This window comes from Brachyhypopomus gauderio, chromosome 9, assembly GCF_052324685.1.
Source record: "Brachyhypopomus gauderio isolate BG-103 chromosome 9, BGAUD_0.2, whole genome shotgun sequence".
Taxonomy (NCBI): Eukaryota; Metazoa; Chordata; class Actinopteri; order Gymnotiformes; family Hypopomidae; genus Brachyhypopomus; species Brachyhypopomus gauderio.
The window spans coordinates 11,799,080-11,813,510 of record NC_135219.1 but is presented as its reverse complement, the minus strand read 5'-3'; the positions used below and the strand labels follow the sequence as shown (position 1 = coordinate 11,813,510).

General features: G+C 38.8%; 1 protein-coding gene across 1 annotated transcript; it reads right to left on the bottom strand.

Moving 5' to 3' along the window:
- Positions 1 to 3,106: 3,106 nt before the first annotated feature.
- On the bottom strand, positions 3,107 to 12,884 carry LOC143523041 (cytochrome P450 2J4-like). Its single transcript, XM_077017169.1, has 9 exons — positions 12,584 to 12,884; positions 12,264 to 12,429; positions 11,803 to 11,952; positions 11,325 to 11,485; positions 8,485 to 8,661; positions 7,795 to 7,936; positions 7,339 to 7,526; positions 7,072 to 7,213; positions 3,107 to 3,641 (listed from the first exon to the last, which is right to left on the bottom strand). Exons 1-9 carry the CDS (start codon positions 12,779 to 12,781, stop codon positions 3,466 to 3,468), a joined length of 1,500 nt encoding a protein of 499 aa, XP_076873284.1. The 5' UTR covers positions 12,782 to 12,884; the 3' UTR covers positions 3,107 to 3,465.
- Positions 12,885 to 14,431: the final 1,547 nt, after the last annotated feature.

Below are 14,431 nucleotides of genomic sequence, written 5' to 3'. Positions count from 1 at the left end.
ATTAAGCTAATAGCATTTTAATTATGATTTTGATACAACCTTTGCATGATCACATGAACTTGTTAATTCAAATCGGGAAATACATTTTCATTTCAATAAAGACACATATAAAGCATCAAAATGTATGTGTAAATGAAATATGAATAGACGTCTATCACATTACAAATGTAAATGGAATTATTGCATTTGAATTTGAATTTTGAGCTCAAAGTTGCTTGTAAGAGTGGAACATGTAAATGTAAATGCGTATTACATTTTCATTTGAATATTGAGACAGAATAACTTCCATAATAGTGTAGCCAGTGGCGTGCACAGACATTTTGGGGGAGGGGGGGGGGGGGTGAAGGGCACTTTTTAGCGCATGTGGAACACTTCATTATAAAAAAAAAATTACAAGCGCATGTTGAATAAAATTTGACTTTTATTTGTAACATTCTCTAAACATGAGTAGTTTTCAGTAGAAAAAGTCACACCGCCAACTGATAAAATCCATATCCAATATTAACTATAGGCTATACAGTCATTGTAAAGTCCTTCAGTTAACTTCTGTTTACCCTCCACTGTCTGCAGGCCTTGTTGCATATATTTTGCAATTAGTAAATCAATATAGGCCTAAAATTAAGACAGTAAAAAGACCAAAAAGTACGAGGAGTTATAGGCTACTGAGTGTTGTCATTACATGAATGCAGATGGGCATTTTTCACAGGTAATGGGGAACTTCCCATTTCTTCTTTCACAAACGAATGTGTTAATTTATGTTGCCTAACAAAACCTATACAACAGAAAACGTTCAGCTTAACACATAGATTTGCAAACTCTACCTTAATTATTTGTATGTGGTCGTCCTCACATTATCTATCATTAATTTGGGCTAGAGCGACTATTTTATCAGGTGACCATCGGCTAAAAATGCTTAGTAGTTTGGTGCTGTATGAGACATTTAACTGCACAACAAAATGATTTCACGTTGGGCTTAGAGGGCAAACGGTACGATTTGACTTGATGTATATGTTACCTGCCTGGTGGGGCACGGGAGAAGAAGTCTATCTGTGACCGGTCGTGCTGTGCTGAAGACGCTGCCTGGTGGGGCACGGGAGAAGAAGTCTATCTGTGACCGGTCGTGCTGTGCTGAAGACGCTTCCTTCCACTCGCTGAACTGAACTGCTGCTGTAGCGCATCTGATGAGACAAAGGAAGAGAGAGGTCGGGTGTGTGCGAGGTGGTGGCGCATTTCAGAGCATTGTTTTTAATCGCTCAGGTTTTCAAAAGATCATTTCAAACCGACCTCAGTAAAATGATGATAATAATAAAAAACGAAGTTTCAAAAGGGCACTTTCGCTGATAAAGGGCAGAGTTGGTGGTGCTTTAGCACCACCTGAGGTCTATGTGTGCATGCCACTGAGTGTAGCTATATTGCGTAAATGTCCTAAACCACAGGTGTCAAACCCAAGGCCCGCGGGCCAAATGTGGCCCGCCGCGTCATTTTATGTTGCACGCGAGAGCTTAAAAAGCAAAATTGTCAAAAAAAAGAAGTAAAAGTGAGCAAAAACTACATTTCCCGCAATTATGTTACCCGCGAAGTGACGGCATCTCGACACTGCAGTGTTTCCATATCGATGCGATTTTCCCAATAAGTGTAATTGGGAAATACAAATAATGATCCCAAAATGTCCAGGAAGAGAAATATCGATGCAGATAGAAGGGTGTTTCAAGAAAGATGGGGAAGCGATGTTTGCGCTTCAAGGAGAAAAACGGGTATGAAGCGGTGGCAGTTGTCACAGTACTATACGTCGGCATTTTGCAACCAAACAAAATTAGCCATCAAGAAAAACGACGAAATGTCAAAGAATTAAAAAGCAAAGTGCGATAGCAACAAAATGTGTTCACAACCACAAACGAAACGGCAGTAAAAGCTGCTTTGTTGTGGCTGAATAAATCGCCGCGCTTCAGTCTTTTTCAGAGGGAGCATTTTTGAAGCACATTCGCTATTTTCACAGTAATTTGATATTTCAAGTTTTGAACAAAGTAAATGTGATATATTTGATCAATTGTTCTTTATTCACTTGGATAGTTTGATCGTTGATTGATGGAGTAATGTGGGTTTAATAACCTAACAAATTGAAAGGATTTTGTTATAACAGCAACAAGCAAACATTTTTTTTTACATTTACGCAAATATAGTATCTGTAATTTTTGTAACTTGAATAAGTAATAAATTCAGAGTTATTTAACATTAAGGAGTAGGTACATTTATAAGTTACATATGGGTAACGATTATGCTGATGTGGCTTGCGGTGAAAATGAGTTTGACACCCCGTCCTAACCATCCTTTGACATAATGCTGGGCGATATGATCTCAAATCAAGATCATGATTTATTGAACATTTTATCTCGATTAAGGTTAATGAACGATTTCGTTTTTTTATGTGTTTTTATAGTTCACTGACAAGTGTTCAACTATTAAAGCTGGAAGAGGAAGAGGTCATATTGTTATGGTTATAAAATAAGAAGGAATCACACAGTTGAACTGTTTATGAATATTTATTGAACATTTCCAATTTCCACCAGTTGAAATCAAAGCACACATTGCATGAAAAGGTCACATTTGTATGTTGCATGTTCTCTTGCTCTCAACGGTCTCGTCTCACCATTCTACTCGGCTCAGTAGTACTTACTCTCAGTAGTACTTACTTTTTCTTAATGAGAAAAACTAGTGTGTTTTCAGCAGGGCCAGTTTTAGCTATGGGCAATGTGGGCAACTGCCCAGGGCGCAAACTATTTGAGTGTCAATAAAACAAAAAAAAAAAAAACTCAAAACAAAACTTCCCAGTTTTGGGGGTTAGGTAGAGGGTTAGGGTTAGACTACCGCTCATTTCCATGTCAGATTAGTGGAGTGGGCGCTGGGGGGGCACAGGTTGTGTATGCAAGAGGAGGCAAGGGGGAGGGGGCGAGGCGAATACAAATACACATACTCAAAATAATTTGCTTTTTATCACATTAAAAGAGATGGTACCATGTTTGGTATAGTGTATTAGGCCTACATAAGCTTGTTGGCGTATTAATGTATACTTAAAATAAAAAAGATTTCTTTATTAAACACTGAACAATTCATGTTTAAAATAAGCCAGAACACAACCTGTATCCAAAGCAGAAAAAGAAGATGGGGTCTAATAATTGATACCCACGTCTCAGGCTTAATACTGAACCTGTTATGACCTTATCAACAAAAAAAGAGAAAGAAACCTGTTATCATCAGAAAGTAAAAATAAATTAGCAAAGTAAGCAGACCTAGCTTCCTTTACTAAAGTATTAAAAGAAAAATTAAGATCTTTAAGGTTCAGGAGATGCACTTCTAACCCAATAGCTTTCCATATTCTGTCCGACCTAAGACACTTCTGTCATAAAAAGTTCCAACCTCATCGGTCACACATGGAGTTTTATTCTTTATAGCCCTTTATACAATATCTCAGCGGGGGACAGCACAGAGTTGGTATGGATGAGGGCAGAGTGTGGCACCTGATCTGAACTCCAGTTTGGGCTCGACCCCCTCTGGTGGTGAAAAAGTGAAGTGCTGAAGGAGAGACGTGAAGAACAGGAAGAGCTCCATACGGGCCAGGTGCTCTCCCAGACACACCCTCTTTCCTGGGATGAGAAAAGCAAAGAAAAACAACAAAAAAGCACAAATAAAACAGTACAAACTTCACTGCAGCAGGTGGAAGACATTACCATAACATTACCATAACAGAAAGGAGGATGCTAAAAAAACTAGCAACTCTTATAGACAATGAATCCCACCCCATGTTTGAGACTTTATCAGCTCTGGGTAGCACCTTCTGTGACCGACTGTGTCACCCAAAGTGTGTTACAGAGCGTTACCGGAGATCCTTCACCCCTGCTGCAGTTAGACTGTACAATCAGCACTGCTCTCGATAACAATACACCTTTTGCTTATAGTTCTTTTTTGCTTATATTCTATATGTATATATGTATCGTGTACGTTTGGAGTCCTGTCCTTTGTACTACTGTCACTTTGTCACTTTGTACTACTGTCACTTTGCTGCTGGGAGTTGTAAATTTCCCCATTGCGGGACTAATAAAGGTTTATCTTATCTTACATTAGGGCACTCCAAATGTTTCTTCCTGAGTACTTATAATCTGATGTACAGTGCATCCGGAAAGTATTCACAGCGCTTCACTTTTTCCACATTTTGTTACAGCCTTATTTCAATTGTATTAAATTATTCTCTCACCTCAAAATTCTACACAAAATACCCCATTATGACTATGTGAAAAAGGTTTTCTTGAGAGTTCTGAACATTTATTAAAAATAAGAAATCACATTCACATAAGTATTGACAGCCTTCGCCATGAAGCACAAAATTGAGCTCAGGTGCATCCTGTTTCCACTGATCATCCTTGAGATGTTTCTACAGCTTAAATGGAGTCCACCTGTGGTAAATCCAGTTGATTGGACATGATTTGGAAAAGCATACACCTATCTATATAAGGTCCCATAGTTGAGTGCATGTCAGAGCGCAAACACCACGCATAAAGTCAAAGGAATTGTCTGTAGACCTCCGAGACAAAAATGTCTCGAGGCACAAATCTGGGAAAGAATACAGAAACATTTCTGCTGCTTTGAAGGTCCCAAATGAGCACAGTGGCCTCAATCATTCGTAAATGGAAGAAGTTTGGAACCACCAGGGCTCTTCCTAGAGCTGGCCGGCCGTCTAAATTGAGCGATCAGGGGAGAAGGGCCTTTGTCAGGGAGGTGACCAAGAACCTGATGGTCACTCTGTCAGAGCTCCAGCGTTCCTCTGTGGAGAGAGGAGAACCTTGCAGAAGGACAACCATCTCTGCAGCAATCCACCAATCAGGCCTGTATGGCAGAGTTGCCAGGCGAAAGCCACTCCTTAGGCACAAGGCAGCCCATCTAGAATTTGCCAAAAGGCACCTGAAGGACTCTCAGACCATGAGAAACTAAATTCTCTGATCTGATGAGACAAAGATTGAACTCTTTGGTGTGAATGCCAGGCGTCATGTTTGGAGGAAACCAGGCACTGCTATTCACGAGGCCAATACCATCCCTACAGTCAAGCATGGTGGTGGCAGCATCATGCTATGGGGATGTTTTTCAGCAGCAGGAACTGGCAGACTAGTCAGGATAGAGGGAAAGATGAATGCAGCAATGTACAGAGACATCCTGGATGAAAACCTGCTCCAGAGCATTCTTGACCACAGACCTGGGGTGACGGTTCATTTTTCAGCAGGACCACGACCCGAAGCATACAGCCAAGATCTCAAAAGAGTGGCTTCAGGACCACTCTGTGAATATCCTGGAGTGGCCCAGCCAGAGCCCAGACTTGAATCCGACTGAACATCTCTGGAGAGATCTAAAAATGGCTGTGCACAGATCTCTCCCATCCAACCTGATGGAGCTTCAGAGGTACTGCAAAGAAGAATGGGCAAAACTGCCTAAAGATAGGTGTGCCAAGCTTGTGGCATCATATTCAAAAAGACTTGAGGCTGTAGTTGCTGCCAAAGGTGGTTCTACAAAGTATTAAGCAAAGGCTGTGAATACTTGCGTAAATATGATTTCTTTGTTTTTTAATTTTAATACATTTTCAAAACCCACAAGAATTTTTTTCGCATGGTCATAATGGGGTATTTTGTGTAGAATTTTGAGGAAAGAGATTAATTTAATACAATTTGGAATAAGGCTGTAACGTAACAAAATGTGGAAAAAGTGAAGTGCAGTGAATACTTTCCGGATGCACTGTATATATTGCAAACATATTTTTAAAAGCAACTAAAGACCTAAGGAATCCTATTCTGGAAATTCTGGTATGTTATGTTTACAGTGTGAATCTTTATCTCTTTGCGATATTGAAGCTAAATGTCTTCATCAGTGTTGTCGAAGAACACGCGAGAGATTAGGCCGCACACCTTATAATCAGCATGAAATGAAATGGAGTCACATGACTCATTTCAGTTCATGCAATTATTAAAAAGCACTGGAGTCAAGTGATATCAGGTTTAAGGGAGAGTAAAATGTGTTTGGATCCTTAGAATAACAGTTGGTTAGAAAATTTATACTTGTTGTGACTTACTGTTAATGGTAATGGGTCATGTGAAACTATGGAACAATGGGTCATAACCAACATGGCGGATCAGGACAGGCATAAATCACAGAACAACCATAGTCTAAACACGGTCTAATAGGTGCACACGGTAAATGTTTATGTTTGTTACATTTTTATTATGCTAGCTAATGTTGTGCTAGCTAATGTTTTGTAAAAGCAATTCTAGCAACGAGCAACACCGCCAGCAACATTCAAAAGACTAGGAAGTGCATGTCTTGAACAAAGCACTTTTTATTTCTTGTGGTTTTCACAGTGTCTGAAGAGAGATAAATAGAGAGAGAAAAACATTTCTGAAGACGTCAGTACAACTCGTAGCAGTCATTCCATTACATCAGTGTAACTACAAGCTTGGTTTTCACGGTTGTTCCTGAAAGTATGTAGAAAGTGTGGCAAAAGACACCCCTGAACAAGTTGTAATTACAGTTACTGTGAAAAGCAAGTGGAAAATGAAATGATGTTCAAAAGACAAAGTTAAAGATGACATTCCCTTTGTATTTTAAAATTTACAAATTTACATGTTTTCAACATAAAAAAGGAAAAGGGCCAAAAGCAAAACTAATGTCACGACTGGCTCCGCCCACCCCACCCCCACTCAGATCTCCTGGGGTTCCCATACTTTTGCAAGGTATAATTCATTTGTTCATTCTAAAAATGTATGAAACCAAAATATTACATTGATAATGCTTAAAAGGTTGAAACCTGTGTGAAAATCTCTTCACCTTCAATTTACTTACTGGTTCACAGAAATAGTAATTGTGGTCAGGGGAGCCCAAAGTTTTGCAGATCACTGTATATGCATTTGAATAATGGTGAAAATTACTGTACCTGCATAAAGGCCAATGTATATAAACTTGAATAATGGTGATAATTACTGTACCTGCAGAAAGGCCACTGTATATGCACTTGAATAATAGTGATTATTACTGTACCTGCAGAAAATGGCATGAAGGCCTCCCTCTTCCTAAAGTTTCCATTATCATCCAGGAAGTGACCTGGGTTAAATATCTGAGGTGTCTCCCACTCTGACTCATCGAACAGAACTGAAGTCAGGTTGCCAATCACGATTGTGCCCTGCAGAACAATACAAACAATTATTGCAGCTCTGATGAACATTATGAACCAGATCTTTGGATATGAAGAACCAGGTCTCGTGTTTCCAAAGATGTGCAGGTACACATGCATCATTCTGAGCCCACCTTTGGGATACAGTACTCTTCTATCTGAGTGTCTTCTGTGGCAGCCCGGACAACATTAAGTGGAATGATGTTTGCCATCCTCTGAATCTCATGAATAACAGCGTTGGTGTATGGAAGGTTCTCCTTGTCTGACATAGATGGTTGGCGTGAAGACCCCACCACCCTGTCAATCTCTGCTTGTATTTTGGCTAAGAATAATTTATGAAAATTAGTACATACAAATTATCTACAAAACAATGCCTACTCAAAGGTGGTGTTGAACAGTTCAGCAGTGTGTTATTCCTGAATAACAATAGTTTGAACTGGAGTATTCTGCAGAGGTGAGTAAGAAATGTTTTTAATGAACACCTACCAGCCAGTCAGAGTTGATTGTTACATGTTAACCCCAATCATCATAACTGAATGTGAAAGTCTGTAGCAGATGTTGGAGCAGATGTTAACTCATCATGCACTTACCCTGAATCTCAGGGTATTTGATCATGTACAGCAGGCCCCAGTACATGGTAGTGGAGGTGGTCTCACTCCCAGCACCAAAAAGGTCCAGAGTACAACAGCACAGATTTTCCATATCAAACCCAGCAGCTTCATCTTCTTTCCACTACAGAAAATGACAGGAAACCTCAGATTTCTCTCTGCAGAGATTTTAATTAATCATTTAAATATTTAGCCTGAAGAAATTGTTTAACCTATTTCTGATCTACCAAATAAACTGAACACCTCTCATAGCGTTCTGCAGTTTGCCAGGTCTTCTTTTATATATATAATTTTTGTTCTACATCTTCCTGTTCTTTGTTTCTTTTTGTGTGTGTTTATGTCACACTGTGGTCAGAACCAGAGTGTGACAAACATGTTTGTCGTTGTTTAAAGTCTCCTTACTCCTGAACTCATGCCTCAGTTGCCATGTTACAGTTTAAATGTGTATTTGCCTTATATTGTATTTGCCTGCCATCTGCTTCCAGGCTGCTAGAGTAAGGCTTATGAACAGAATGTTACCAAATGCATGAATTATCACTAAGTGTCTTGTTTAGTCTGGTATATGAATGAATAAAACCTGAATCCACACACAGGGAGCAAAGAGATGTCTCCTGTGCATCAGGGGGTGCAGTATCTGCTTTGGAAAACCTGGTGAAGAGTATTACTACTTACCTTTGCCATCTCGGTGAGGAAGCAGTCAATATAGTCTCGTGGGTTTGAGGGGTCATAGTTCACTCTGTGCTCTGTTATCTTGGAACGGACAAAGTCAATGATCTTTTTAAACAAGTGGAAGATTTTTTGGTGAGGACCAGGAAGTCGGCGCATGAGCCATGGAAACATGTTGTACACCTAGAGACACATGAGCACAGGTGTGAAGCTTGTGAAATTGATTTCTTAACACTGAATCACTGGCTCACATTCCCAAAGATTACATAGAACAAACATCACCAATACCAAGGAAACAAAGTGCAAAGAAAAGAATAAAACATGATCGGATCTCATATCATCAATTACAATGATAGCACTGCTAACAAGTAATGAAAGTGTATTGAGACCAAGAAGCATGACATATATGTCCACATCTTCGAATGCCTAAACCCCTAGCTTAGACTAGGTAACAGTACACAGACTTGAAATAGGGCATAGGACACATTAACACTCAGTATTATACACATACATGGACAATGATTTAGAATTTCTCATTCAAGACAGCAAGTGCACCTTGCATATACAGTATATATATGTGTGCGTGAGTGCATGCGAGTGAGTGTGATATATACAGTGTGTGTGTGTGTGTGTGTGTATTATATATATATATATATATATATATATATATATATATATATATAAATAATACACACACACACACACACACACACACACACAAAGCCATGTGAGTACATGGTCAAATAGACGCCGTAGTCAAATATAAACATGCCCTAATAAAAGCTAGAGCCTCATATTATTCGACACTAATAGAAAACAACAAAAATAACCCTAGATTTCTCTTCGCGACTGTATCAAAACTAACAAGAAATATCAATGACACTAGTTCTAATACGGCACTTAGTAATAAAATAGATATTATCCGACTACAGAGTCATAATACATCACAGCCTAATCTCCAATCCAACCCCAGTAGTATAGGTATTAGTAACTACGCATCTAAAAATATTACTGAGCTAAATGGCTTCGATCCTATATCGCAAAAAGACCTCACAACACTAATTCATTCGTCTAACCTAGGATATGTGCCCAAACAATTAAAATGTGCCGTAATTAGACCCTTGATTAAAAAACAGAATCTTGATCCGCAGATTCTAGCCAACTATAGACCAATTTCTAATCTCCCATTTATCTCTAAAATTTTAGAAAAAGCAGTTTACAATCAGTTAAACCATTATCTCCAATCAAATAGTATCCATGAAAAGTTCCAATCAGGATTTAGACCGAACCACAGCACTGAAACAGCTTCACTCAGGGTAGTGAATGATTTACTGATATCGTCAGATAATGGGCTCATCTCGTTCCTTATACTGTTAGATCTTAGCGCAGCTTTTGATACTGTAGACCACAACATTTTGCTGGATCGACTAGAAAACACAGTAGGTATTAAAGGAGTTGCACTCTCCTGGTTTAGATCATATCTGACCGACCGCTTCCAATGTGTAAGTGTTAATAATAAAACATCTAAATCTGTTCAGGTTAAATATGATGTCCCACAAGGGACAGTCCTAGGACCACTTCTATTTACACTTTACATGTGTACAAGAGATAAAACATTGGATGGCGTGTAACTTTCTAGCACTAAATCCAAATAAAACAGAGCTAATAATAGTTGGGTCTAGGGCAGCGAGAGAGAAGATACGTAATGTAGCATTGAATCTACATTCCTTTACTATAACCCCCAGCGCAGAGGTAAAGAACTTAGGTGTCACAATAGACCCAGATCTCTTGTTCGATACACACATTAATAATATAACTAGGGTAGCGTTCTTTCACTTACGCAACATTGCTAACATTTGAAATAAATTAAATACTAGTGATGCGGAAAAGCTAATCCATGCATTCATATCCTCTCACCTAGATTATTGCAATAGTCTTCTAGCTGGATGTTCTGGTTAATCGATAAACAAACTCCAGCTTGTTCAGAACGCAGCAGCGTCCGTTTTAATGAAAACTAAAAAATTTGATCACATTAGTCCCATACTATCGTCATTACATTGGCTGCCAGTTAGATTCCGTATTGACTATAAAATACTTTTATTAACATATAAAACACTGCATGGCTTAGCTCCAGAGTATCTTAGTGAACTTATTGATCATTACAATCCAGCACATTCGCTTCGTTCACAGGACGCAGGCTTATTAACTGTTCCTAGGATCAAAAAGATCACAGCAGGTGGAAGAGCCTTTTCTTTTAAAGCTCCACAACTTTGGAATAATCTTCCTGCCTTTATTCGGGACTCAGACACAGTCTCAATGTTTAAAACTCAACTAAAGACTTATCTGTTTAGTTTGGCCTTTGAATAACCTGTTACATATTTACCACATCACATATCTTTCTTCTCCGAGGTTCACTTGGGGAGTAACACTGCAGTTGGAGCCTACAATTCCAGTATCATCGCTCCGACTCGGAATGAAAACCTGGTGTTCATCATAAGACATTTACATTGACAATATCAACACCCAGAACTTTCATTCTAGTTACCTTATACTTAGCCTGACTGTGTGATTTATTTGTAACTTGTGTATTAGTCTGTATAATTTGTTTTTGTGTAATTTGTGTGTTAACGGGCCGCCCAATGGAGGATGGGTTCCCTTTTGAGTCTTGGTCCTCCCAAGATTTCTTCCTATTCCCCTTTTCCTTGCCACTGTCACCTTTGGCTTGCTCATTAGGGATTTGGACCCATAGTATTGTTAACCTTGTAAATCCTGTAAAGCGCTTTGTGACAACATATGTTGTGAAAAGCGCTATACAAATATATTTGATTTGATTTGAGTCCATGTACCTGAGCCCAGATGCCACCCTGCAGGTAAACAACCTCATTAATAGCTTTCAGCATGGTTTGGAATTCACTATCACTGTACTCAAACCGATCACCAAACACCAGGACACAGATCACATTAGAGACAGCATTGTTCATCAGCCACTGAGGATCAAACATTCTCCCTAGAAATGGGACAGAACATATGTATGTTATATTATTTATGTCATACATAAAAAATTAATCCATACAAGCAGGAAATGAATAATTATACAAAGGTTGCATTCTTCCTATGTACTACACAAACACATGACACTGTACAATATTGTTTGTATATTGCTTGTTAAGGCTTTATTGTTAAGCATTTAATCATCATTATGACATAACATTGTGGGTGCCATTTATGCAAAAATACATATCACTTTTCTCAGCTATCTGGGCTTTTCAATGTAAAAACTAAAAATCTAAACTACAGTTCATACAGTATCTTAGGAGGCATCACCTTGCTCATCTGACATGGCTTCTTTCAGGTAGCGGCATTCCAGATGGATGGAAGGCTCCAAGCTTTTCTTTCCAAGTCCAAAATTTCGAAGTGTAGACAGAGCAAACCGTCTCTGCTGCTTCCAGGTATAACCATTGGACAAAAGAACTCCTATTTACCCCAAATAAAAAGGTTCTCAAAAACATGTTCGATAAAAGACCCAAATAGTATCTTTATTTACTGTTCTAAACTAATATATCTGTGATTATACTTATGACAAAGCCCAAGTTGTACACTGAGGAATGCATAAAATTACTTTTAATGTATTAACACAGTAAAGGAACAAATTGCAATATATTTACTGTACTAAAGACTAACTATTAAATTAATACGACTAGTCTTTACAATGTGTTTAACAGTTTACCAGAATCAAACATTAAGAGGGTCTACTGTTGATTTGCCCACCTGTCATACATACGTACCTTTCCTTCCGCCCAAAATATCATTAGCCAAGGGTAAATTTGGGCGATCAGCAAACACATCTCCTTGGTCTACATACACCTTTTTAACTAATTTATATCCATTCACGATAACAAACCTCAGTCCGACAAGTCGAATGCTGAAAACATGTCCATATTTGTGTGTCATCTGCAAAGGGATAATAATGGATATCTTTATTTCGGATCTACATGCACAATGAGCGACTTGTATGTGTCTGTACATTTTCGGTTAAAATTAGATCAGGGAATCACTGCAGTAGAATGTAGCCAAGATATGACTGGCTTTGTAGTTTTGCGCTTACCTGTACTAACTCAGTATGAATATTCTTTAAGTCGATATGATGAATATCGCCAATAAATGGCAGAGACCATGGCCCAGGAGGAAAGTTCTTCGGTGTTTTATTTCGCAAATAATCATAGAAAAGAAAAAAGACGCACGAAAACAAGAAAACACCCTTAAAGTCAATCCACTCAAAAACGTGTAGCTGAATGTCCGTCATTTAAATTCCGTTTCGAAATCTTATACAATGTTACAAGGAAAAGGTTTTTTTAAGCTACACTCCAAAAACACTCAAAGCGTAGATTGTGGCGTTTGACGGAAGTGAGAAAGTGTCCCGCCTCCTTTAGTCTACGACCGTATCTTATAACGTTCATTCTTCAAACAGCACTCAGTATATAGTGTATATTGCGTCCTAAAAACCATCCTACGACATAATGCTGGGCGATATGATCTCAAATCAAGATCATGATTTATTGAACATTTTATCTCGATTAAGGTTAATTAACTATTTCGTTTTTTTTTTATGTGTTTTTTATAGTTCACTGACAAGTGTTTAACTATTAAAGCTGGGATATTTTCTAATGGAAGAGGTCATATTGTTATGGTTATAAAATAAGAAGGAATCACACAGTTGAACTGTTTATGGATATTTATTGAACATTTCCAATTTCCACCAGTTGAAATCAAAGCACACACTGCATGAAAAGGTCACATTTGTATGTTGCATGTCCTCTTGCTCTCAACGGTCTCGTCTCACCATTCTACTCGGCTCAGTAGTACTTACTCTCAGTAGTACTTTGAGTGTCAATAAAACAAAAAAAAAAACTCAAAACAAAACTTCCCAGTTTTGGGGGTTAGGTAGAGGGTTAGGGTTAGACTACCGCTCATTTCCATGTCAGATTAGTGGAGTGGGCGCTGGGGGGGGGGCACAGGTTGTGTGTGTAAGAGGAGGCAAGGGGGAGGGGGCGAGGCGAATACAAATACACACTCAAAATAATTTGCTTTTTATCACATTAAAAGAGACGGTCCCATGTTTGGTATAGTGTATTAGGCCTACATAAGCTTGTTGGCGTATTAACAGGGCCGGAGTGGGACACTTTTTCAGCCCGGGAGTTTTATGACCAAATCCGGCCCAAAATTATTTTTCCCTCCCAATCGGCCCAAACTAGAGATTAACATGAACCGGCCCATCGGGAATCCTCCCAAATCTCCCGATTAGCCACTCCGGCTTTGCGTATTAATGTATACTTAAAATATATGTTAGATTGATTAGGATTTGTTCCGGTAGCTAAATTAGGTAACAAGCTAGTATATATTTTATTTAATGGTCATTTAATTAAAAAATGCCCAATCTTACCGTCTTCACGTTCTCTCATGTTTTGCCCTGTAATTACGAGAGGCTTGTATTTGTAAACATAGTATACAAGCAAACTATTCAGTCAGATAGCTTGTTGTGAAACTAAATACTGTTTTCAAATACCTTAGCCAAAATTCCAACGCTTTTCAAACCTGGAACACAATGCAACATTAACATTCATCAGGTAAATGTTCTTTCCCCTGGTTTTGAGGGGTGTTTCTTTATACTACCACATATAGTTTCGGAGAACACTGCAAAGAATGTGACGCGCCAACACTTCCGCCGTTTGCACAGGTTCGCGTGAGGTGTGCAGAGTTGCGCGCTACGGTGACTCACGAAAGTGTATCCTTTAACGTTCTGTATTCTGCATACTGCACTCAGTATATAGTGTATATTCCGTAAAGGTCCCATATTCACGCTATTTTCCATGACAACGCTGGGCAGGGCCATCTTGGTTGACTTTGTGTTGGAACTTCCGGTGCTACGGATACGCTGATACCGATTACAAGCAAA